The sequence below is a fragment of the Raphanus sativus genome, chromosome 6, assembly GCF_000801105.2.
Source record: "Raphanus sativus cultivar WK10039 chromosome 6, ASM80110v3, whole genome shotgun sequence".
Classification (NCBI taxonomy): domain Eukaryota; kingdom Viridiplantae; phylum Streptophyta; class Magnoliopsida; order Brassicales; family Brassicaceae; genus Raphanus; species Raphanus sativus.
This window is the reverse complement of record NC_079516.1, coordinates 19,712,973-19,739,719: the sequence shown is the minus strand read 5'-3', so window position 1 is coordinate 19,739,719 and position 26,747 is coordinate 19,712,973. Positions and strand designations below refer to the sequence as shown.

The 26,747-nt window shown below is 32.1% G+C and overlaps 6 protein-coding genes across 14 annotated transcripts; 2 read left to right on the top strand and 4 right to left on the bottom strand.

Annotated features, from left to right (window-relative positions):
• Positions 1-1,952: 1,952 nt before the first annotated feature.
• LOC108807452 (aquaporin TIP2-3) lies at positions 1,953-3,518 on the bottom strand. Its single transcript, XM_056988581.1, has 2 exons — positions 3,089-3,518; positions 1,953-2,524 (listed from the first exon to the last, which is right to left on the bottom strand). The coding sequence occupies exons 1-2, from the start codon at positions 3,464-3,466 to the stop codon at positions 2,171-2,173; spliced, it is 732 nt and encodes a 243-aa protein (XP_056844561.1). The 5' UTR covers positions 3,467-3,518; the 3' UTR covers positions 1,953-2,170.
• A 2,203-nt stretch (positions 3,519-5,721) lies between these two features.
• LOC108811500 (protein NONRESPONDING TO OXYLIPINS 2, mitochondrial) lies at positions 5,722-7,445 on the top strand. 8 transcript variants are annotated; one of them, XR_001943319.2, is made up of 5 exons: positions 5,722-5,961; positions 6,065-6,183; positions 6,728-6,775; positions 6,997-7,040; positions 7,259-7,445. XR_001943319.2 is itself a non-coding variant. In XM_018583554.2 (4 exons), exons 1-3 carry the CDS (start codon positions 5,786-5,788, stop codon positions 7,014-7,016), a joined length of 315 nt encoding a protein of 104 aa, XP_018439056.1. In that variant the 5' UTR covers positions 5,722-5,785; the 3' UTR covers positions 7,017-7,040; positions 7,259-7,445. The 8 variants fall into 8 exon arrangements, 4 of the variants coding, with proteins under 4 accessions (XP_018439056.1, XP_018439057.1, XP_018439055.1 ...); XR_001943316.2 differs by having other exon boundaries at positions 5,724-5,961; positions 6,065-6,246; XM_018583554.2 differs by lacking the exon at positions 6,728-6,775.
• LOC108811492 (putative pentatricopeptide repeat-containing protein At5g47460) lies at positions 7,443-9,435 on the bottom strand. Its single transcript, XM_018583541.2, has one exon. It carries the CDS (start codon positions 9,280-9,282, stop codon positions 7,522-7,524), a length of 1,761 nt encoding a protein of 586 aa, XP_018439043.1. The 5' UTR covers positions 9,283-9,435; the 3' UTR covers positions 7,443-7,521.
• Positions 9,436-9,459: 24 nt separating this feature from the next.
• LOC108811494 (WAT1-related protein At5g47470-like) lies at positions 9,460-11,358 on the top strand. Its single transcript, XM_018583543.2, has 8 exons — positions 9,460-9,562; positions 9,665-9,888; positions 9,981-10,046; positions 10,148-10,264; positions 10,355-10,577; positions 10,640-10,804; positions 10,882-11,033; positions 11,109-11,358. Exons 1-8 carry the CDS (start codon positions 9,557-9,559, stop codon positions 11,233-11,235), a joined length of 1,080 nt encoding a protein of 359 aa, XP_018439045.2. The 5' UTR covers positions 9,460-9,556; the 3' UTR covers positions 11,236-11,358.
• Positions 11,359-13,529: 2,171 nt separating this feature from the next.
• On the bottom strand, positions 13,530-15,347 carry LOC108809442 (probable pectinesterase 68). The gene is made up of 5 exons (XM_018581581.2): positions 14,952-15,347; positions 14,645-14,834; positions 14,322-14,528; positions 13,924-14,162; positions 13,530-13,843 (listed from the first exon to the last, which is right to left on the bottom strand). The coding sequence occupies exons 1-5, from the start codon at positions 15,245-15,247 to the stop codon at positions 13,687-13,689; spliced, it is 1,089 nt and encodes a 362-aa protein (XP_018437083.1). The 5' UTR covers positions 15,248-15,347; the 3' UTR covers positions 13,530-13,686.
• A 3,515-nt stretch (positions 15,348-18,862) lies between these two features.
• LOC108811496 (ras-related protein RABA5a) lies at positions 18,863-21,190 on the bottom strand. 2 transcript variants are annotated; one of them, XM_018583545.2, is made up of 5 exons: positions 21,032-21,190; positions 20,176-20,257; positions 19,988-20,080; positions 19,477-19,872; positions 18,863-19,399 (listed from the first exon to the last, which is right to left on the bottom strand). In XM_018583545.2, the coding sequence occupies exons 4-5, from the start codon at positions 19,814-19,816 to the stop codon at positions 19,080-19,082; spliced, it is 660 nt and encodes a 219-aa protein (XP_018439047.1). In that variant the 5' UTR covers positions 19,817-19,872; positions 19,988-20,080; positions 20,176-20,257; positions 21,032-21,190; the 3' UTR covers positions 18,863-19,079. The 2 variants fall into 2 exon arrangements, with proteins under 2 accessions (XP_018439047.1, XP_018439048.1); XM_018583546.2 differs by having other exon boundaries at positions 19,477-19,849.
• Positions 21,191-26,747: the final 5,557 nt, after the last annotated feature.

Genomic DNA, 26,747 nt, shown 5'->3' with positions numbered 1-26,747 from the left:
TATTCGTATATATATATATATATATTGGACCGCTTGATCCACTTTCGTACCGCTAGATCCGCTCGATTCATTTTTAACTTACTCGATCCGCTAGATCTGCAACACTAGATCCACTTTTCTCATTCGAAGCCAATCTGTTCTCAAATCAGTCCTCATTGTTTTGTTCTTATTAGTCATTGACAGATTGTCGTTAGGAGGTGACAAGATATCCATAGTAACTGAAGTGAAGACAATGATACGCGATTTGGAAGCACGTAAAATTCGAACTTCCTCTTGGTCTCCAAGTTTCTGGCCTTCAGAGTTTATCCATATAATTCACTTTTTATCCCGGATTCAACTATTAATAATGTCCATAACTTGCGTCTTCGCGGTGCCATATTATACAAGTTATATACGTATGTTCAGTTTATAAAGTAAGCTTCATTTATGGGTTGACTTGTGTTGTGTTTCAAAAGCCCAATATCCAAAATTGCAAGATGAGAAATCAAAAAATAATTTGATAAAACACGACGATTATGAAAAAAATGTAAAATTTTTGTTACTAGAATAACAATTAGTTATAAAACTATTACTAGATTTTGACCTGCGCTTTCAAAGCGCGGATTTATTTATTTTTTTTTAAATTGAAAAATATTTAGTAAATGTCATATTTTCATATATTTGTTTTGTTTATAAAAGATTTAAACTTTTTAATCTTTCTTTATCGTGTTTTATTTTAAATGAGTATATGCCTGAGCACAATATCCGGATCTGAAGAACCAACCCGAAACCGACCCGAAAATCAGGGTCCCGAACCGATCAGACCCATGGTAAATATCCATATGAGTTCTAAATTGCTATATCGAACCGTTCCCGAACCTGATCCGAACCGAGAACTGAATGAGTACCCGAAGATATAATGTGAATATATATCTAAAAATATATGTTATAATTATATTTATATATTTTAATATTTTAAATTAATATTATAAGTTAACTATAGTACTTATTTTCGGTACTTTTGAATATTTTTGGATAAAATATGATAGTTTGGATAAAAGTTTACCCAAAAAAACTATAAAGAATGAATTTTTTGGTTACTTTTCGTTACTTTTGAGTAATTTGGATACAAAAATTTGAATCGAATCGGATACTTAGGTTACTTTGAGTACAAATAACCGAACCCGTTTTAGATACTTTGGTTATTTGGTTATTTTTCAGGTTTTATGCATGAGAACCAAACCCACCCGGACTCCGAAAGATCCGACTCGAACCCGACCCGAAATTTTATAAGACCCGAATGAGGTTTAATTTCAAAATCCTAAAAACCCGATAGCCGAAAGAACCGCTCCGTACCCGAATGAGTACCTGAACGTCTACGTCTAATGAATATTTATGTTTAGAAAATTAAACTTTATTTTTAATGAATTAAGTTGGTATAACTTTGATAAGTTAATTTTATTATATGGTTAATTTTTTAAATAAAAAAAATATATACTTTTAATAAAGATTTATACTTTTCAATGAAAAACTCAAATTTTTTTATGAATACTTAAATTATATTAAAAAGAAAAAAATAATTAAGTAATTAATTTTTGTTCACTAAACAAAATATTAAGAATGATTGAAAAAAATTATTTGAACTTGAAGAAAAATAAAAGAATTGGATCTAATTTTTTAATCGGCTCAAATGGCCCAAGAGAGATCTGATGTGGACAGTGGGCTGAATCCAAAAAATGATCCAATATAGATGTGTTATTAATATTACTTGATTGCTCTTAATGAAATATGCAATGTTAGTAAATAAAAAGGTATTTTTAGTAAAAAATCCAATACGATCCTGTTTTAATAGTATAGATATGGTGAAAAGACTCGATCACTCAAAACAACACTACAACCATCAATTGAATATAATTAATGATGATGAATGATGGTATGTTCATGTTTCGTCCAAGATTAGTGTTGATCAGTTATTTAGCTGATTCAGTTTTGCCATATAAAGTAGAAAATATATTTACATCTTTTTATTATTAACAAGATATAACTTCTTCTTTTTTTAAGACAACTTTTTCTCTACATGCAATCTTGTAGAGACGCAGGCATAGACATCAAACATACACAATCAAACACAAAATCAAAGCAAACATCAAGAAATCACAAATCCGTTTAATCAAACTCGGACCTCGCGGGTTTAAACTTCTTGGTAAGCACCAATGAACACATCGCCGTAGATGAGTCCAGCAAGTGCACCACCAACGAGTGGACCCACCCAGTAGATCCAGATTTGTGACAAGTCTCCACTGACAACAGCTGGTCCGAACGACCTCGCTGGGTTCATGGAGCCACCGCTGAAAGGACCAGCAGCGAGGATGTTGGCACCAACGATGAAACCGATAGCGATTGGAGCGATGGTTCCTAGCGATCCCTTCTTTGGATCAGCAGCTGTGGCGTAAACGGTGTAGACCAAAGCAAATGTCACAACGATCTCCATCACGATACCTTCCAGTGCTCCTAAACCGGCTCCGACTCCATGGGTCGGTACGCTCTGTAGCAAAACAGGAAAACAAAAACTCATTTGTAAACCAGCTAGCAACGTATTGCTATTTTCATGAGAAATTAATACTCTACTTACGAGTTGTGACTATAGTCTATAGCTTAACAAAACAAAATTAACCTATATATTCCATACCGAATTAATTTAAACTTGTTTGGTATCGTGTTTTTCTTACTGAGCAGCGAGCTGACAAACTTCGTATGAGCTTAGCTAAATCATTTGATTGTCGAACTTTTAACTATAGAAATTATTTGCGAATTAATTAGTTATTTATTTTTACACTATATAAAAAATTGTCCATTTTCTGTATAAAAAATTATAACCTAAAAACATGATTTTACTATTCAAACCGAATTGAACCAAAAACAAGCAATACATCTTTTGGATCACATTTTACTTGATTAAACCGGACCAGAAATTTCTAACCAAACCGAGAACAAGATATGTTGTTCGGTCTCAAAAACATCCTAGCAAGTAGTAACATAAAAGTGACCCAAACCGAAGCGAACCGGAAAACAAAAGTTACCAGTTCTACGCTACTATTACGCTACGTACCTCTCCATTGGTAACAAAGACAAGGAGAAGGCAAGCAACGATGGAGCCAAGACACTGAGCGATCCAGTATAAGAAACCTGTGATCAGTGTTATGTTTCCTCCAACGGCAAGACCGAGAGTCACGGCAGGGTTAAGGTGCCCACCAGAGATGTTAGCAGCAACCGAAACCCCAACAAACAAGGCAAACGCGTGAGCCACCGCAATAGCCACAAGACCAGCTGGGTCCAAGGCGGCATCGGAGGTTAGCTTGCCAAAAGCGATAGCTGAGCCAACGCCAGCGAATACAAAGATAAGAGTTGCGATAAACTCAGACAAGTAAGCCTTTAGAGATGCAACACTGAACGAGTCACCCACACTTCCAACTTCGATCTTCACCATGTTTTTTTTACTCCAAGAATTTGGTTGTTAACACTTTTTTTCTGTTATTCTCTCTTTGTATGGGCTCTAGTTAATATAGGGAACAGCAAATGAGTATGGGTCCCATATTACGTGGCTGAGCATTATTGCATGCCGTCCAAACCGCCCCTTATTTGATTAACTGAAGGTTAGCAAATAATATTAAACATGATTAGTGACAACTATAGTAGTGTTAGGATAAGAATCTTCTGTTGGCATTTCAGTATTCCGCTTATAATTTTTTTTTTGTGTCACATCGATAATGATAAACTGATAATCATGGTCTTATTCTATTTACTACAGTAAAACTTCTATAAATTAATAATGTTGGGACTTTGAAATTTTATTAATTTATAGAGATATTAATTTACAAAAGTTTCTTTATTTAGGTTTTTTTCTATTTTTAAATATTTTTATTTATATATAAAAAGAAAATATTTTATTTTACCGTATGTACATTATTTAAATTTTAGAAATTTGACTTTCATATTGTTTTATTATCTTATTTTGTGTATATTTTTATGTTACATAGAATTGTTAAGTGGTTTTCGGTATAATTTTACCAAATATTATTAAAATATATTGAAATGTTAAGAAAAACAAAGAATTTTCATTGTGAATATAAAATCAACAATATAATATTTAGCTTGTACTTATATAAAAATTATATATAAATAGATTATTAATTTATGATTTTAAGGAGACTATATATTTACACAGAAGTTTTTAAAATATTATTATCTTATTATTTTATCGATTTTTGTTATATTTAACACTAGCCCAATTTGGGACCGGTAAAATTTATTAATTTATAAAAATTATTAATTTATAGAGTATTAGTTTATAGAGGTTCTACTGTATTTGTTGTTTAGTATTTCATATTGATAAACTGATAATCATGGTCTTATTCTATTTACTACAGTAAAACTTCTATAAATTAATAATGTTGGGACTTTGAAATTTTATTAATTTATAGAGATATTAATTTACAAAAGTTTCTTTATTTAGGTTTTTTTCTATTTTTAAATATTTTTATTTATATATAAAAGAAATATTTTATTTTACCGTATGTACATTATTTAAATTTTAGAAATTTGACTTTCATATTGTTTTATTATCTTATTTTGTGTATATTTTTATGTTACATAGAATTGTTAAGTGGTTTTCGGTATAATTTTACCAAATATTATTAAAATATATTGAAATGTTAAGAAAAACAAAGAATTTTCATTGTGAATATAAAATCAACAATATAATATTTAGCTTGTACTTATATAAAAATTATATATAAATAGATTATTAATTTATGATTTTAAGGAGACTATATATTTACACAGAAGTTTTAAAAATATTATTATCTTATTATTTTATCGATTTTTGTTATATTTAACACTAGCCCAATTTGGGACCGGTAAAATTTATTAATTTATAAAAATTATTAATTTATAGAGTATTAATTTATAGAGGTTCTACTGTATTTGTTGTTTAGTATTTCATATTGGATTAGATAAGTTGGAAGATACTAATGTATTAGTAGGGCTTATAATTTATAAGTCAATTAAGTAATACCTTTGTTGTGTTTGTTGGAATTGGTCAGTTTATATTTTAAAAACAAAACCGAAAGTCGAGTTTGAACAAGCGATTATGACTTTTAGTATATTCTACTCACAAAACTAGCATTTGACAGAATATTGCATACATATAGCTTTACATGATTAGACGAAGGTTAATTTTGTTAGCCTCAACAAAAGATATTCTGAGTTGTGAAAGGTCCTCCACGATGATGGCGAGATTATCTTTCTTTGTGTTTATAGTTTATGTAATCCGAATAATCGATAATTCGATGAAGTTGAAAGGTGATTAATTCTGTGAAAAGATTTAATAGATGGTTAACACTAGCCAAAAATTCATTACCTTTGGGAAGGGAAAAGAGCATATATCGACTTTAACAATTTTCAAAGTGGTATAACCGAGTAAACAATTCGTGTTAATTACGATTCCTGCTCGATTATAATTATCAAGACTATAATGATTAATAGTATCATGTCATATGTTCAGTCAGCTGAATTAACATTTACTAATTTATGTTATGGTCACGTTGGATTAACATTTACTAGTTTAGGTAGTTTTTTGAGCTGGGATCGTATTTATACGAATCTGTTGTTCGGATTGTATAAATGGGCTTGGGCTTAAGCCCATTTGTCTTAATAAATTCCCAAACCCTAAACCCTATAAATCACTGTAGGAAGAACAAAGACGATCGAATCTCAGTTTCCCGGCTTTCTCTATCTATCATTTACAATGGCTTCTGCTTGCAATAGATTCATGAACAGATCCTCCGTCTCCTCTCTCAGATCCGCCATCAGGTCTTCGCTCCACAAATCTCCAATCGGCACCGGATCTTCGCCGAGTGCTTCGTCCGCCGGATTTCGGATTCCGTCTAAACCCGCCGCTTCTCCCCGATTCTCATTCTCCAGGTCTACTTTTAATCAAATCAACTAGGCACGCTGGGTTACAAATTCGATGAAAACCTGCTTCCATTTTTGATTTAGGGTTTTCGATTTGATGAAAATGGTGTAGGTGTCCATCTGAGCTTGGCTGTGTTCAGTCGCTATTACCGCTACACAGCACGGTGGCGGCTGCTAGGCTGACGTCGTGCCTTAGCGTGACATCAAGAAGCAGCCGAGCTCTCTCTCAGGGTACTCTCTGCTGCACCTCTCCCGACCTTTGATACGATACTCTTTTCCTGCTTTTTCCTGCTTGTGAGTTGCTTCCCTTTCTACGTTCATTTGATCCTTCTTCCTTTCTTTGAGTGTGTTGAATTCTTGGTTGATGATTTGATTGGTTAGCTCGCATTAAAGCTTGATACTTGAATGGTCTGCACATTTTTCATCGCTGTAAAGTTTTGGCTTAGCACTTGGTTTTGTTAGTTAGACTTAGAAGTAGATCATAGCTTCCTAAGATCTTTACATTTGAAAACATTAGATTGATGTAAGGGAAGGATCATACTTGTAGATGATCTTTTTGATTGTGTATGTGAAGTGTTACGAGGCTCTAATCTATGATTACTTTATGTTAATTCCTTGTTTACGTTGACTCTTACTTGCCGAAATAGTGGCAAAATCTAACGTTGATAGATCTAACGTTCGACCCTTAACAAGTAGGAAGATCGACTCTTAAGAACTAGTCGTGAGCTTCAGTGCCATTGTGTCTGTCTAATTATGAGTAACTTCATTCATGCAGGCACATAATTTCACCGTTTACCATGTGGGATCCTTGCATCTTTATCAAGTACGAACCACTTTTTGGGCTGTAGTAATCCAGATAAAAATATTGGAAAACAAGTATTACTGTTTTAGGAATAAAAACCAAATCTTAACCCGCTTCAGATTGAACATTGTGTTTCTTGCTTTTCTCTTTATATGAATGCAAGTCTAGGAAAATTAGTTCATGATCTGTGTATAAAGTGGCAACATTACTGTAGTAATTTCTATAAGTGTTCTTTGTCCCAGATGGAATCGATGGCACGTGAGACTTTTTGCAGTTGTTTTTAAAGGTGGGTCTCTGTCATCAATGTGTTGTTGATAATTAACATTTAGGAAGCTGTTTTAGATGACATTGCTTGACTAGTTTGCTGTTTCATCTGATTCACAACACGTTGACTGTTACAATAGAATCATTAAGTAAAAAGCATCCGCCTTTCTTTCTTGGTAATAAGTGACCAGTTTTCTGTTTCTGCCCTAATCCTTATCTCTCTTTTGTTTACTACTCCAGAGATGGGCCTTTCAGTCCCAAGGTGAGCTGATACATTCATGAAGACTATTACCTATTGAGGGAAGCAAGCTTCTTCTCTTAAACTTCAAGACAATAAGTTGATTTTTTTGTGTCTAAACTCTTGTTTCTGAAATCATGAATAAAAATATGTAATACTATTCCTCATCTTTACACGATTCCTCTCTCAGTTTCTAGCCATGTTTGATTCCATAACTAGTTTGACATTGTATTTACATAACCAAAAGCTCAAAACTTAAAAGATACTAAAATTGCATTGCAAAATTTTGCTCCTGAATCCAGCTAGAGCCAACTTCTTTCTCCACCCCTTTCTCTCTCATAATCTTCCTAATTTGACTAACCTCTCTCCATCTCTCATGGTATGCATAGAGATTCGACATCACTATATATACGTACTCATCTTCATCAACTTCCCCTAGAACAACCATCTTAGCGGCAACAGCTTTTGCAGCTTTCAGATCCTTTCCAGCACTACAAGCACCAAGCAACGCCCTCCAAGCCACACCATCAAACCCAAAACCGAATTCTTGAATCACCCTTTTCGCCTGCCAAATCTCTCCTCTCTGCGCCATAGCTCTCATAAGAGAACAACAATGCTCTACACGTGGTTTGATCCCATACTCGTTAACCATCATCTCAAAGTAGCCAAGCGTGAGCTCCATCGGAACTTCACAATGAGAACACACAGCTAAAAGATTCAAGAACGTGATTCCATCAGGTTTCAAGAATCTTTCTTGTTTCAACTGGTTGAAGAGCTTGATGGCCTGCGTTGAATCGCCATTACGAGCGTAGCCATAGATCATAGCATTCCAAGCAATCAGATTCTTTCTAGGCATCGTCCAAAACATCAGCTCAGCCTGCTTCAACATCCCGCATTTAGAATACATATCTATCAGAGCACTGGCGACAACAACTCGAGAGTCTAGGCCAAGCTTGAGAGCACAAGAGTGAATTAGACTTCCCCATGGAACCACAGCTAGAGCAGCAATGGCAGCCAGAACTATCGACAAGCTGTACTCGTCGAATCTAACTCCAGACGAGTGCATTTGGGTGAAAAACAGAGTAGCTTCACTTGATTGCTCACTGTTGACATACCCTGTCAGTATTGTGTTCCATGAAGATGAATTAGGGTTTGGCATACACGACAGAATCTGAAAAGCAGAGTCGAAATCTCCACACTTGACAAAAGCGTCTATGAGCTCGTTGTATGTTACAGTGTCTGGATTTGGCATCTGATGGAAAAACCAAAGTCCCAGCTCGAGTTCACCGTTCCTTGAGCAGGAAGCAACGATGGCATTCCAAGAAACCGTGTCCCTTTCTTCCATGTGTTGAAACACTAAAACTGCACCATCCATGGAACCACATTTCCCATACATGTCGATCAGACAATTACCCACCACGACATTGCCTCTCTCCATGCCAAGTTTCACAATCTTCGAGTGGATGCAGGCTCCAAGCAGCAAGATTCCCAGCCGTGCACAAGCAGCTAAAGCGGATGTAAAAGAGAACTCGTTCGGGACGACATCAGATCTATGAAGGTCGAGAAACAAACAGAGCCCGTCCTGGTATCTTCCGGCTTGAACATAACCGGAAACCAACGAGTTCCAAGAGATGACATCTGGTTCAGGCATTTCATCGAACAGTTTGTGAGCATCTTCCAGCGAGTCACTCATCTTGTAAAACCTCATCAGCGAGTTTGAAAGACGCGTTTTTGAGACATACCCATGTTTTAAGACGTACCCATGAAGCTGCCGGCATAAAGAAACGTAACCATTGTTTCCGGAAACACGGAGTAAATGAATCAATGCAGAAGCATCATCTGGTTTGTCGCCGTCGTTGAGCAACTCGACAGCAGCGTGTAAGGCGTCGATAACACCTGACTGAGCGAGAGCAGTGACGACGGTGGTCCATGAGTTGGAAGAAATAGTGGAACCAACATGGCTTCTTGTTGAGTAGACACGAGATGTTAAAAAAACTGTTACTTTATTGGACACATATCTAAGCATTTTATGTTACGCTTTTAAACAGATGGACCCGTGTTGCATCGTTTATAATAAGATTGAGGGTTGCACGAGAAATTTGATAAGATTGAAAGGTTGTGATAAAAAGGGTTTAAAATAGATATAAAAGTTATTTGGGAAAGTAGCAAATATAGGTTGAATTAACAATGTAGGGTCTGTTTTGTTACAGAACCAATGCTCTGAGGAATATAATGAGAGACTAATGGGAGAGAGAGAAAGATAGGAAGAAAATGTTGATTTCAGATATATTTTTCTGAAAATGAAGGTGAATGAGAGAGGGTGTAATTAGTTTGTTCTTATCTTATCTATTGCAATATAATTTGAACACATTGTGCTTATAATGGATTTCTCGCCATGTTCCATGCAGTTTCTTTCCGTCAAACTCTATCAATCGATTTCTAAGATGAAGAAGGAGATGATAGAAGAGGTGGTGATTGTAGGAGGTTTAGTAATGGTACAATTTGTGTACGCAGGCAACTCTTTGCTCATGAGTTATTTGATGTCACTCGGTCTCGGTCCTTTAACTATTGTCATCTTCTCTACCTTTGCCACCTTCATAATCCTCTCCCCTTTTGCCATTCTCTTCGAAAGGTCTGTCTAATAACACTTTTAAACATACCCGAAAGAATGAAAACAATTCTTGTTTTTCAGACAGTAAATGTTTTTGTCTTGTTGTTGTAAAGGAAGCAGTGGCCAAATGAGCTCAACCCGAGGCTGATGGGTAAACTAGTTTTGATTTCCTTTGCAGGGTAGGTAACCTCCTCCATTAGTTTTATTTTATTGCTTGTTAAAAAGTATTAAACTTTTTGTTGAAATTTGCATAAAATCTTTTCTCTGTAATAAAAAACAGGGTTACTCTGTTCCAAACTCTGTTTCTGGAAGGAATTAGGTTGACATCACCAGCAATGGCCACAGCGATGCCTAATCTCGCTCCTGGTCTCATTTTTTTCATCGCCTGGATGGTTAGGTGAGATAAACTAAACCCCATTTTCAACACACAGTCAACAAAGCTCTGAGATTCGGTGTTGTTTCTCTGTTCTGTTACTTTTTTGGATAGGTTAGAGAAGATGAATATGAAATGTCTGTACAGCAAGCTGAAGATCTTAGGGACGTTGTTGTGCGTATTCGGCGCTTTAACAATGAGCTTAATGCACAGCGCTTCGATCATACAAGATGAAAAAGATAATGCTTCGATATTCGTGTTTGATCGTGACAGAGTCGTGGGATGCATGTACCTCCTCGGAGCTGTCCTTGTCTTATCCTCCAACGTCGTTCTTCAGGTAAGTAAACCGGGTCGTGATAACCGGTTTGGTTCAGTTTCTAACGGTTCGGTTATTTGCAGGCATCGACATTGGCAGAGTTTCCAGCACCAATATCGTTAAGTGCAATAACGTCATTGATAGGAGTGGTGATAACAACAATGTTACAGTTATTACAAAACCCGAACACTAAAATAGTTACCAGGTCATTAGTTAGCATCAGTAACCTCGTTGGTTTTTCTCTTTTGGTAAGCTCAAAGTACATCTTTTTCATTTGCATAGTTAACTGGTCTTGTATAATAGAAAGTTTTTTGTGAAATGACAGGGAGGGATGGTGAGTGGAGCATGTGTTAGCTTCAATGGGTGGGCGATGAAGAAACGTGGACCGGTTATGGTATCAATGTTTAGTCCTATTGCTACGGTTATTTCCGTTGGTTTCTCCGTTGTTACATTAGGAGAACCCGTTAGAATTGGAAGGTAACTTTGATACAACAATAATTGCACCAAAAAAATAATTCATGTTTTATTAATGATTGACTAATGAAAATGCAGTGTGGGAGGGATGGCTTTGATGTTTATAGGACTATATCTAGTGTTGTGGGCTAAAGGCAAAGAAGGATTATCAGAGATTGATATTTTTGAGAGTGAGTTTGACCCTAAGAAGCCTCTCTTGTCTTGAATCTTGATTATCTTGTCGTTATTATTTCCTTTTCCCCCTATCATTTCAGTTTCTATACAACAGGTTGTATATATTTCTAGTCAACATTTTACACGGAGAACATAGAAATATATATATTTTCCCGTTTTATATTTGGTTTCGCAGGGCATTGATAGAAGATGATGGATGAAGTCACAAATCATTATCGAATTACAAGTTTGTGTCCTTTTCAAAAAAGAAAAAAAAAAAGAAAAAGTTTGTGCTTTTATATTGTGTTAGACTGTTAGTATTATCTATCTTATTAAAGGTGAAGTACAAATTCGGTGCGTTTGGATACTTGGATAAGATTAATAAAAAATTTGGTGTGTTTGGTTATAGATATAAAAAATGGAGTGTTTGAAAACTTGAATAGTAGTATCTATTAATTGTGTTTCCATATTTCACTTAGTTTAACAATTTAATTAATTATATTACCTTAATAATAAATTACATCATTAATTATATTACCATAATAATAATAGTGCATATTTTTTATTTATTAGTTAATCAATATTAACTTTGTGCCAATTATAAAATCAAAAATGCTAAATAATTAGGTTTTACATATGATTAAACATTTGGTTTATTTTATTTTACTAAAATATTTTTATTTTAGTTACAATCGGTGGAAAATTACGTACCCAAAAACATAGTTCAAAAATATGTTTTGTGAATAAAATAATAACTTAAATCAAAATACTTAAAATGTCCTACATTTATTGTCACTTAATTTTCCACTCCATATAATTATTTTACTTGATAAAAAAACTCTTTCTATTTCACTTAATTTAGCAAAACACATAAAACAGTTTTTTATTAATTTATATAATCATTTAGACATGAACATTATCTGTCTATTTAGGTACATGTTGTTCTTTTCGGGTATCCTTTTTTTTTTGGTAACCAAGTCCCGCTTGAATATTATAAACTTATGTGTGGATTTTGAGTTGGATCATTCTAGATCTGGATGAATTCGGTTCTGATGTATAGGAACCTAAAAATATCTAAATAACCAATGTATCTAAAACGGGTTCGGATATTTGTAACAAAAATAACCATATAACCTGATTCGGTCCAGATCTTTTGAGTATCGTTAGTTACCAGATCTTTTGAATATCGATGTATAAAAATATATTTCACGGGCCAATTTAACAAAATATTAATTGGTTCAGTTGAAATAAATATATTTTAAAAAATTATATGAACTGAAAAAATCACTATAAGAGTACTTACATTTGGATTCAAATCATTTTTTTAATAACAAACTACACAAATATGTTGATTTGTATACAAATTTAAATTACAATGTAAATATTTAATTGAACACAATTAATACAGAAATATGTCACATTGTTTAAACAAAATATCAAAGTAAACAGTTGCGTTCTAAAATCATTTATTTTAACAACAAGCCAAATAAATATGTTGATTGGAGAGGGAATAAAATAAAGCCAGAGAAATACATAGTTTACCAGAGACACTCTATATGTCAAATTTATTATAAAGAAATTTTTACTAAGATAAATACATACAATAATTACAAACAAATAATATATTTCATAAAAGTAAAAAATAATATCCGCGCTTCGATATGTTGATTGGAGAGGGAATAAAACAAAGTCAGAGAAACACATAGTTTACCAGAGACATTATGTGTGTCAAATTTATTATAAAGAAAGTTTTACTAAAATAAATATGTTCAATAATTATAAACAAATAATATATTTCATAAAAGTAAAAAATAATACCCGCGCTTTCGAAGCGCGGGTCAAAATCTAGTTTCATAAGTTATACCAGAAGAGTCCACAAAATATCACAAGTATCATTTTGAATAAACCAAATCTAAGATATAATTAGAGGCTTAATTAAACATATCATCGACAGTTATGGAACACAAGATAACACAAAAAAGACCTAACTGTTTCATCAACTATACCTTCTGCTAAATGTATGATAAGGTCTCTGACTAATTTCCCCCTGTATTTTATATTCATTATTTTATTTTCTTGTATGTGAAGAGAGGAGTTGCAAACGTTATGTTACACTACTTAAATCAGACTGTTAGTACATTCGCTCACCGTTGTTTGTTACTCTCGTCTTTTTTAGATTGTTTTTCTGCATAGATGAAGCGTTATGTCTTTGTTACACTACTTTCTTTTTTATTCTTTGTAATTTAAATATACCAAAGATAACTAAACTCCAAACTAATAGTACTCCAACATTTTTTGCTAATATGTATCAGCCACATGTTTTCGTTATAAATATAAGTTCACGCATTTGGACAAGAATCTCGGACATGTATTACAAATAAATCACAATAATGAAATTAATTTTGCTTTGAAAACAATAAATAATGAAATAAATAAAAGAATGTAACTAAGCTAGGATAATAAGAAAAAACGTGTGGTGTAGTGACAAACATTTGAAGTTGACTTAAGCATCTCGAGGAGCAATCCAATGTCTCCCATTGACGAAGCTCTTAGCTATAAAAGGATGGGCGGACTCGTAGTCCAAAGCTCTGGCCCATGATACGCCTGTCGTCGCTGCTGCTCCTGGACCATAACAATTGTACACTCCGAAAAAAGCCGTCCTAATTTTCGAGATTTATGGATTAACTCAACATCATGTTTAGTTTAAGTATAAATATGAGTGTAATCCAATAGTACATACTTGCTTTTGTTGGATTTATGGTCCCAATCGTCCCAGCCACCATGAGCAACAAGAGCATCAAAGTAGGTGTATGCATAGACGATGCGTGAGTATTGTCCCATGGCCCGGCCCACGTATAAAGGACCAGTACCAGTTACCCGACAACCCACGAACGTGAAACCCGTTTTCTCCTCCGGGCATGTCCTCCCGTGCGCTGCTATCGACCCGAACCTCGACGCTATGGAATGCAACTCACAATCCTACACCAAAAGTAACACATCAATTATTCTATTATGAATCTCTTAACAGAAAATAATAATAATCAAACAGGTTATTAATTAGACTTGTAGGCATCTTCATTCTCAATATGTGATATTCTAATAATTTATTCATATAGTTTTCAGTTTCTGTGTGCTTACTTTATACATGGAGCGGCCGTTACCGAAAATAAAATCGATAGAGCCTTCAATGTAACACTCTTTGAAGTAATGACGTCCAGCATCGTCGCATAAAGTATCTTGCGCACCGTAGAAACCGCAGCCGGAAAAGTAAGCTTTATCGCCAGAGATCCTAAATGCCACCGCCTGCCACCCTTGCATTCCTGGCATTGGCGCCGGCGCAGTATTCTTCAATTTTATTGAATAAATCAACAAACAAATTAAAAACTCACATTTTTATAATAAGGAAAAAGTACGACTCATATATCCGCAATGTTTATGTTCTTTTGCATTAGAATTAGTACCGTGAAGCTAATGTTTCTAGCGGAGAAATAATTAGCGTAGACTGTGACGGAAGCGGTTTGATAAGTACGTAATTGTTGACCGTCAGGGCCACGGTCGGAAGCACGATCGTGCCACTCTAAAACCGTCACGTCTCGACCCGCTCCTTTAAACGTTATGTACGGTTTTGTAGCTGGAACCACCACTTTCTCTCTGTAAAAATGTACTTATGAAAAGTTAAATTTCAACCCTTAGCTAATTTGCATGTGTGCATGAAACAAAATAAATAAAAGTAACAAGAATTAGCTGAGAAAGAGGGATTATAAATACCTGTAATATCCTGGAGCAATCTTGATAACGATACTCATGTTATTGTTCTTTGGTATGGAATCCACAGCGTCTTGGACGGAACGAAACTGAGAGTGACCATTAAGTGAGACGGTGATGACTTTGTGACCTGATGGACCCACCCATTTCCGGTGACGATGGTGTTGCTCTTCGGTGGAGTTTGAACAAGCTGTAACAAATGAAAAACGAAAACATAAGCAGTGGAATATGAAGAATAAGAGAGAAAGTGAAAGGAGATAACTAAGGGAATAAGTAAAAGATCTGAGTTGCGGAGCCATATTGGACTGTGGTAAGAGAGAAAACGGTCGGAGTAAGCAAGTGACGATATGGAGGATCGATGGGTTTCATACATGTACTAATTATAAAGTGGTCCTTGTATGTTTTAAGTCTCAACGGTCATATTTCAGGGATGGAGTGAAGCCACCATTGGCAAAGAAAACGAGTCTATAAGTTTTTTTTTTGTCTTCACATGTATTAGCTTTTTACTGTTTAAACCAAGAAATCGAGTCCTTATTTTATTTTATGTTTTAAAGTAGCTTGTCTAAATTTTCGTGTTAGGTTGCTATTTTCTATTTGGAACCAAGTGTTTGGCAAATTATTTCAGGTTTTGACTTTAATTAGGGTTTGTCTTCATTTTATATTCGACCAATGGAATATCCACATGTATTGTAAAATGATGGCAGGAGCCCATGATTTGTAATATTAACTGTGATTAATTGTTTATTTCATAGTCTATGGCTGCTGCATATAGTAATTATATCGAAATGCCCATAATCAAGATAATATTATTTGGAGCAGGCAGCCTGCTGCAGGCTTAATTAGCTAGCCACAATGTAGCATGAGGAATAATCAAGATAATATTATTTGGAGCAGGCTTAATTAGCTAGCCACAATGTAACATGAGGAACCCACTCTCTCTCTCTCTCTCTCTCTCTCTCTCTCTCTCTCCTCTCTCTCTCTCTCTCTCTCTCTCTCTCTCTCTCTCTCTCTCTCTCTCTCTCTCTTCTCTCTCTCTCTCTCTCTCTCTCTCTCTCTCTCTCTCTCTCTCTCTCTCTCTCTCTCTCTCTCTCTCTCTCTCTCTCTCTCTCTCTCTCTCTCCCTCTCTCATACGTGAATTTATGATAGTGCGGACACACTGCTGCTTATAAGCGTCACGTGAAGCGTTTTTGGTCCCACATCCCTTTTGAAAAGTACCACTCATCCTTCATCAATCTAGCAGAACGTATCAAACCTATAAATTTTCTGAACGTTGGAGACTGTTCCAAACCTTCTTTGTAATATCCATATTAGGACCATGCATGTATATATTAGTCTCTTTGGTTTTTGATCCGATTCGTTGTTGATTGTAATTTAAGATTTAAAAGAAGTATTTTTGGATAACCGTAGGCTTTGTGAAACAAGTAAACAACCGTAAAAAAAAAAAAAAAAAAAAAGTAAACAACCGTAAGCTTTGAAAAATTTCATCAATAGGTTGTATTTTCAAATATTTCTTTTAAAAAATTACTATTTTTGGAAAGTTTTCATTTTATAGAGAAATATAGGAGATTTGAGATTGTGATTTAAAAATTAGGATAACATGAATTTTTGTTGATGGATGAGTATACTTTCAGAAATTTTCATCAATATGTTGTATTTTAAAATATTTTTTTTGAAAAAACTTCTATTTTTGAAAGTTTTCATTTTTAGAGAACTATTTTAGATTTGAGATTGTGATTTAAAAATTAAGATAACATGAATTTTTGTTGATAGATGAGTATTATCTCAGAATTTTCCATCAATAGGTTGTATTTTTAAATTTATTTTTTAAAAACTCTTATTTCTGGAAAGTTTTCATTTTATAGAGAAATATAGTATATTTTATATTGTGATTTAGAGATTAGGATAACATGAATTTTTGTTGATATAAATATTCTTTTAAAATTTTTCATCAATAGGTTGTATTTTTAAATATTTGTTTGAAAAACTGTTATTTTGGATAGTTTTCATTTTAAAGAGAAATATAGTAGATTTAGGATTTTGATTTAGAGATTATGATGACATGCATTTTTTTATAGACGAAAATTCTTTCAGAATTTTTCATAAATATGTTGTATTTTTAAATATATATATATATATATATATTTTTTAAACTGCTATTTTTGGAAAGTTTTCATTTTATAGAGAAATATACTATATTTGATATTGTGATTTAGAGATTAGGATAACATGAATTTGATAGATAAGTATTCTTTCAAAAAATTTCATCAATATGTTGTATTTTAAAATATTTTTTTTAAACTGCTATTTTAAAAAAAAAATTATTTTATAGAGAAATATTGTAGATTTGTGATTGTGATTTAAAAATTAGGAATAACATGAATTTTTGTTGATAGATGAGTATTTTTTTCAGAATTTTCATCAATAGATTGTATTTTTAAATATATATATTTTTTATTAAACTGCTATTTTGAAAAGTTTTCATTTTATAGAGAAATATAGTAGATTTGGGATTGTGATTTAAAATTAGGATAACATGAATTTTTGTTGATAGATTTGTATTCTTTCAGAATTTTTCATCAAAATGTATTTTTAAATATTTTTTTAAACTGGTATTTTTGGAAAGTTTTAATTTTATAGAGAACTATTGTAGATTTGAGATTGTGATTTATAGATTATGATAACAAGAATTTTTGTTGATATATGAGTAGTAGGTCAGAATACTTCATCAATATGTTTCAAATATTTTTTTTTAAACTGTTATTTTTAAAAAGTTTTCATTTTATAGAGAATTATATAATAAGACTACACATTAAGAAATTTTTTGAAAAGTACACATATCAGATGGTGCTGAAAGCAGTATGATTATTTTTACGAACAACACAACTCAAACACTGAATAATAGTCGAGGCGTTCGTAACTTGCTTCTCCTCCATGGCCAGTCACCCGCAAAGCAAAAAGATCATAGTACACTTCTCAAGGTGATACAGAACCACTACCCTATTTTCAATATTTGATACCAGGTAGGCCAATATACACGGAGAGAATAGAGATGGTTTTGTTGGAGCAGGATTTAACTCATATATGCGGTCCGATAAAGGCCCAATCAAAACGCGATAAATTAACAATTGTTGTATATTTTCCGCCTTTCTTGCTGGTGAAATGTTCTAGTGTTTTGTGGCTAAGACCCAATTACCTTGGAGAGCTACTTGAAGCAAAAGATCCAAGGTGTAGACAAAATTGTGATTTGTTTCAGTGCTAAAACCTGTGAAATAATATGTTTTTGTACGAGGTTCTAGCTTTAGAGTCTCAGCATTGTTTGTGTTTGATGTCATAAAACAGCTACTTACCAAAATTTTGTGTTTTCACTTGAGAATATGCTTAAGGTTTAACTCTCTTTCTATATTTAGGCCTTGAATGGACTTGCGGAGATCTCTGAGACCACTAAACCGAATCAAACCCGATGAAACCTATAAGCAAATGCTAAACGGTTGTGGAGCGTAAGACAATAGTTACGAAATGCCCGGTTAGAACCGAAAGAAAAAAAATTTGCATATGATGATAATGATGGTGTGCTGAATCCGTACTAGATGATAAATGCAATCATGTGTAGAGGAGCCAATCTGTCTTCACATGCAGCTGCACGTGTGACCTCTGCAACTGCAACTTCATCTCTCCCATTTTTATATATTTTCTTTACCAATCTCAGTCTACAGCTGGATTTGATCCTCTTCCCTATGACAAATGCTTGATTAGAAGAATAACAATCCTCATGCATCTTACTCTATTTATATTCAAGTCATTTAGCATACTAAAAGAAGATTTATAATGAGTTTCACAGTAACCATCATAAGTGACAATAACAGAAGACTGATCATCATCATGGATTCATCAATATGATCATTGCACAAGTTGAACAACAAGAAAGTGGAAAACTTTATAGATAGGAGTGAGTGTTGAGTTTTCATAAAGCTTCTGCAGTTGAAAATTTACAGATTTCTTGCTACACCTAAACACTTCCACACCACAAGACACAGCTCAAATTTTCAACATTCATGGCAGGCAGGCAGCATGGACAGAGAAACAATTCAAACAGATTCCCTTTTTTAAGCTTTCTACAAATATCAGCGTCTATCACCTAGAGCAACACCCACCTTTCTTGGACTCACCCTCGGATGGAATCACAACTTTCTTGCCATTGCTAAGCGAGGCAGGATCTTGCTTGTTTAGCTCCTGTGAGCTTATCACTTTCCTGCTCAGTATGTTGTATATCTCCTTCACAACTGTCTCGAATGCAGCTGCCACGTTAGACGAGTCCAACGCTGACGTCTCCATAAAGAAGAGCCCCTGCGCTTCTGCCAACGCCTTCCCTTCCGATGTTGGTACTTCTCTTATGTCCTTCAGATCCGACTTGTTCCCCACCAGGATCGTCACAACGTTCATATCAGAGTGCGCTGCAACAGTTAAGTAGATGTTAAGAAAGAAAATGGAGTTTCTCTGTTTGTGAGTGAGTGTGTGTGATGATTCTTACTGTGTAGCTCGTTGAGCCATCTACCAATGCTTTGAAAAGTCTGCACTCTGCTGATGTCGTAAACAAGAAGAGCTCCAACAGCACCTCTGTAATACGCAGAAGTGACTGCTCTGAAACGTTCTTGTCCCGCCGTGTCCCATATCTGCGCTTTGATCTCCTTCCCGTTGATATCCATCTTCTGCGTCTGAAACTCCACTCCAATGGTCGACTTTGAGTTGGGATAGAACTCATCTCTAGCAAACCTTGCGAGCAAATTTGATTTCCCGACTGCAGAATCACCTATGAGAACAATCTTGAAGAGGTAGTCTTCACTCTTGTTCTCCTCAGAATAAAAAGCCATCTCCTCGTGTTATTGCTAACAATACCTACCTTTCTACAGAAGCATTATCTTTACCACTACGAAGTCAAGAATAAGTAGAGTTGGCAAAAGGAAACTTCAGAAACAGGAAAAAGATTGAGATCTAAGAGTTAACAGCAGCAGATGCAAGAGAATCTTTTTTTTTTAAATCACCTGTCTAGTGAGGTAGCTTCTTAGAAGATTCTGTTGAGCTGCAAAGTTGACTAAAATTTCAAAAGTTTCACCTCTTCCACCGCCTAAGAAAATCTATCACAAGCAAGCAAAAAAAAAAAAGAAATAATTCAGCAGATAAAGTCAGTATTCTTGGATCTAAAGTAAAGCAATGCACAGATACAAGTTACCTCATGTGAAAGATGGATCTGACCCTTCAACAATCTCCTACAGTAGATATATTACTATACAAGATAAGTAGCGTGTGTACGCCTATAAAACAACAAGTAAAGCCAACTTTAGTACTGAGAGAGATCACCCTGAGAAAGTCGGTGGATAGTAACTATTCACCAGGCATGAAAAGCCTCCAATAGGAAAGCAGAGCAATATTCTCTCTATCAAAAAGAAATAAATAAAAAAAAAACAGAAAAGACAAGGGCGGGACCCTAAGCAGCCAACACTAGTCATCAGTGGATCACACAAAGTGCAGTTAACACACTGATGGAAATTCAAAGCAGTCTTGTCCTAAGGTTCACATTTAAAGAATGAACACAGTAAATGATTTGTTGCAGGTATACTTTTCTGCGTCAATGCAAGTAAATGAATCTCAAAGTGAAGGTAGGCCACACTATATTGAAAATATATTATGTAAGTAACAAAGAGAATTATAGACATCAATACACAAAAAAATTGAAACTTCACCTAAGAAACTAAACCCAAGTAAGAACCAATGTCAAGAGAGAATTTTTTGAGGTTTCTTTTCAGACAAACAGAGTATGTAATAGAAAACCAGAGTAAGAAAACAGAATTCCAAAGTTACAGGAGTGATCGCAAGACATTCCCTTTCAAAATGTAAGACCACACACAAACAAGAGAAGACGCTGATCGTTGCAAACTCAGAACTTTTGCAGACCCATTTAACGTAATGTAACAAAAGAACAACATAGGCTAAGAGATAACCACAAGTGGGGCCCCATTTTTACCCCCACAAGTGGAAGATAAAACAAAGGTAAACCTGTGAAATTGAGAAAGAAGACAAAAAATTACCTTTGTTTTAAACAACAACGGTTTGAGAAATTGGGTGGATGGAGAGATGGGATCCAGAGAGGAGACACGAAGTGAGATCCCCAGAGTGGAGTCGATCCGGGGAAGAAAACGCAGGGATTCAATTCAACGCTTCTGCTGTGAAATCATAAGAGACTTGTTGCACAAAAGGCAGTAAAAGACCCGGAAAGTTTCCATTTCGGTAGCGCAAAATGGGCTGAGAATAATTAACATTTTGAGCCTTTCATGGGCCCATTTTTACATCTTTTATCATATGACTTTTCGTTGTTAAAGAAAAACATTTCCATAAAAAAAAATTTATAATTAGGTATACTAGGTGTTATTTTATTAATATTTAGTTATATACTTTTTGTTTTCAACTTTATATTTTAAAAAATTCCAGATAACAACACAACATACATATAGGAATTATATTTATATTTTAAAATATATTTAGATCTTGGATAAATCTTACTATTATTGATTTTAATCAATTATCTAATCAAATAAATTAATTTTCGTTTTTATTTTTAGTTTAATTATATATTTTATTCATTAAGGGTAGTATCGATATTAATCAGTCTAACTTTTAACGTGAGAGCTTTATTGCAAAAAATCACTTCGAAAATAATAGTATAGATTTTAAAATATATTTAGATTTTGGATAAATCTAACTATTATTGATTTTAATCAATTATCTAATCAAGAATTTAATTTTCGTTTTTATTTTTAGTTTAATTATATATTTTATTCATTAATGGTAGTATTGATATTAGCCAGTCTAACTTTTAACGTGAGAGTTACGTCGCGAAAAATCATTTCGCAAATAATAGTATAGATATATATGTACAAATTTTCATAAATTATGGAGAATGCCAATGTTTCATAGTGTTGTTGTACACAAATTTCATTCTGGTTTTACATATAAATAAAGGTTATTTGCTTTGTAGAATTTGATTTTCACTATTTTACAAATGCTTAATCTTCTCATGAATATATTTATAATTTTTGTACACTCATGTGTTATTCGTTTGAAGGTATTTTAATTTCATTCGCGATCACTAGTTAGTTCTATATGGTATGTAGCTCTAAAGAGTAAAGACTATGCAACAACCCATATTTGTTACCTAAGAATTTATAAGTTGTGGTGTGTACGAATTGAATACTATTTTTTTTTGAAACATACGAATTGAATACTAACATAATTAATTTTCAAATCTATTGAATTGTTTCGGATTTTACATATATCCTATTTTCTTATGTATATTTTAATTTGTTTCGAAAAATACGGATATTCAGTTTTCGGATATCCGAAACATTTATAGATATTTATGAATATTTATGCATATTTCATTCACTTTGTTTAGTAAAAATAAATCTAAAAAAACTATACAAGTTTGTTTTCAAAAAATATATTTTACATAATATAATTAACATTAAAGATTACTGAAACATATGTTTCACAAAATTTTAAAATTAATTTTTTTTTTATAAAACATAAAATTTTAGAAAATTGAAAATTTATTAGGATTTATATTTTAAATTTAATATTTTCATAAGTAATTTTATAAATAAAATTAATAAAATTATATGCTAAAATAGTAATTACATAAAGTTATATTTTTTGAACTTAAAAATATATATAACTTTATGTAATTACTATAAAGTTATATATTTAATTGTAGATATACATTTATTTATTTATATAAAAGTTGGAATAAAGAGGATATCTGACTCTAAAACAAAATTTAGTATTTGTGATTTATTTCATTTTAATGGATATTGATTTTTAATATTTGCTTTCTCTTAAAACTTAAAGAATATTCAGATATTTTGGATCGAATCGAAAAGAATAATGAAATGAATCAAAATTAACTTATAAAATGTCCAAACTTATTTATAAGAGTCTTTAGTTCAACTTGCAATCACCTACAAATTAAATTAATGGAGACATGTGACTGGTTGTCATTGGATCATTGGCAGGGAAGAACATGTGACTAGTTGTCACTGGATCATTGGCCGGGAAAGACACTATATAGTGTTTGACTACGTATTTACAGTTAACGACTCCACATGCACGTGATTAGCAGTTGAGATTTTGGTCGCGACACGAATATAAAACCTAACCCTAACCAGCTAACCCAACCAAACCACTTTCATTGGATCTCCCACAAACTCGGTTTTTAGCTAGCCTGGTCAAAACTCATAAAGAAGATTTTCTATTTGGTGGCTGTTAGAATTAAATTACAACAACAAAACATATGCTTAAATTAAATTAGGGCACATCCAAGTGCGGATTTGTTTTCAATATTAAATATTTTTTAAATGAACTTTTACATAAAATATTGTATTAGTTTGGACAAATATCCGGATCCGTGAACCGGACTATACCAAAATGAAAAAAAAAAATTGAACTGAATTTCATTAATAACAAATAACCAAATGGGTATCTGAATATTTAAAATACAAATTATATACTTTCAAATATTAACTATATTTAATTTCTAAATAACCAAATATATTAAAATTATTTTTATAAAACAAATTACCCAAATACATTTTTCAAAATATTAAAAATTATCCAAATTATACAAAATATTTATCCGAACAATCCGAATTATTTAATATTTAAACTGAAAACCTCAAATTATCTAATATTTTTTTTTAAAATTGAAATTAGCCAAGGAGAATCTGGGAAAAACATGTTGTTAATACAAATTAATTTTGTTATAGAGTAACAGTAAAAATGTATGTTATAAGTACAATCTATACATTGTAAATATATAACGTAAATTTGTGTGTAAATATCATTTTAAGCTCATAAGGAATATTTACATTTTTAGAATATCATGAAATGAAGTAGAAATTAGAAAATTTCATAATTTAGATTAGATTTCAGATATATCATCTATTAAACAACCAATATTTGCATTTGCTGGGTTAATTATTTTTGGTTAAAATTTTGTTGTATAATTATGAGAATATTCAATGATTGTTTATGGTTTATTGTTTAATAGGTAGAGATAAAAAGCCAATCTGATATATATGACCATATTAAATTCGTAATAAGTATATATGATGTTTGGTTATCTATGTATATTGATGTTACAAAAATGACTAAATTTTGTGATGTAAACTATGTGCATTGTAATATGATATATGATGTTTTATTAACATATGTGAACTGTCATATAATACATTAGATTGAAATTGTTAAGTTGTATTCTATAAAACGTAAGAAGGGTAATATTGACATTCTAGTATTATATAGTATAAAACACATAAGAAGGTCAAGAATTTGATAATTGTACAAAATGTATGTTTTAATATTTATAGTATAAAACACATGATCCATATTATATATACGAAAAGTGATTAAAATATGAATGTATGCTCAACCAGTCAATTAAATGTTACATATATAAGGAACATAAATCGAATAATATGCTTTCTCTATTGTATATTTACGTGTTAGTAATGAAATACGTATATATGACTGACATTTTCTATACCAAAATACATTTAATAATTTTTAGATAAATAAATAAATGTATGGCATAAAATGTAATATTGAAAACAATCCAACGACATCCAAAAAATCTCAATCGATTTGTTTATTAGATTAAATCAGCAACATTTTGGTCGTGAGACTCAGATGTTATGTTAGTATAATGTATTGATATAGAATTAATTAGTATAATGGATTTATGTAGGTATAAAAATTTAGTATACCAAAAAGATATCATATATATCAATATATGTATGTATGGTAAAATAACAAATGATTCAGAAAAAGAAAGATGGTAAAAGTAGTGTGTATGCATAGTTAGAAAGCATTAACTATTGTTAGTCTATAGTTAGAGAAATATTAGGTGTGGCCAAAAAATTAATTAATTGATGAAAGGATCCAAACAACTTGCTTAGATAGATTTTTTAGGACTCTTTCTCTTTTAATAGTATTGATTAATTTAACATATACTAGATTTTGACCCGCACGCCCGTGCGGATGTATATTTTTATAAAATATATGTGTTTTTCATGTCAATATTAGAGTTGAGAAAAAATCCAAATCTAAAAAATCGAACCGTTCCTGACCCAAAAAAAAGTACAAAACCCGAACCAAAATTGATTAAATATCAAAAGTTTTGTATTTAGAGAACTGAAACCGAATCTGATCTGAACTAAAGTATTTCAGATACCTGAATGTATTTGAAATAGATTTATATATTTATATATATTATTTTTTAGACTTAATGTATATAAAACTTTCAGAATATATATGGTATTTATAAGTTGGTTTAAATAATTGAAAATATGTATAGATAGTCAAATGTAAATATCTAATATAGTTAAAGTATACTCAAATTACCAAAAATATTTAACATAATTATTGATTCTCTATCCAAATATTTAAATCAAACCAATTTAAATGTTAAGTTTAGGTATTCTGATATATTTTATTCAAATTTATATGTAATATATTATTTTGTTTATATATTTTGAGAAATTTAAAGTATATAATGAATTTAAATGGATTATCCGAATATGAACAAACCCGCAAAGATCCGAATCGAATCCGAACCAAAATTTAGAAATATCCGAACAGGACTTAAATCTTTGACCCCGGAAACTCGAAACCCAAACAGACCTAAACCGAACCCGAATGTGTATCCGAACGCCCACCCCTAATTCACAATTTATTTTTTTCCTTTAAAAACACATCAAACATATAACTAATAGTATTTTATACGTACTATCATATAAATAATCACATATATTATATTTTCAATAATCACATATATTGAAAATATTTTTAATAATGGTTATTGGAAAATATTTTAGTAAAAATGTTTTTTTGAATATATGTTATTTTAAATCAATTTTTGTAAATTATTATTTTGATTTGAAATATGTATATAAAGTTTAAATTTTGTTTTATGATTATTTTAGACAAATGATGTTTTTAGATAATTAGATTGGCTCATTTCCGTATATTTTAAAGTTGGCATAAATATATAGTTTTTCATAATATAATAAATTTCTAATTTTTCTTAATAAAATAAATTCATTCTTTTTTTTAACATAGTGCTATCTATATTTCCAAACAATATTATATCTTTTTATACTGGTATTCATGTTTCCAAACAAACCTATCTTTTTAAACTGATATTCATGTTTCCAAACAAACCTATTTTTACTACTATCCGAGTTTCCAAACAAACATATTTTTAAAAATTGTTATCTATGTTTCCAAATAAACATAATTTATACTTCAGTTTTAATAATGTTGATTTAGTAATCTGATAATTTCATCATTTTACGAATTATACTTTATACTACATTTACAAATTTATATTTTATTTAAACGATTTAACATATTTTACTAAATTCGGTAGTTAGTCCAGTAGCTCATTATGTTGGCTTGTTTAAGCTAGCGTGTGTTACATCAGAATATGATTTTTGACAAACTCTAAATCTATACAAACTCTAGCGCTTTTCATATTAGTAGATGAACAGAAGTTTATATCTATACATATGCCTAATCGTTTAATTAATATTTTATTTTCTTGCTTACCATTTATTTTTTCAAATCATATTTTGACCAACAATTCATTACTTTTATAGTATCATAGTCTTGTATACATAGGACAGACAAAATAAAAGAGTAACATGAATAAGATACTTACTATGTGAGAGTCTTTTTGGATGTCTCTTCTTT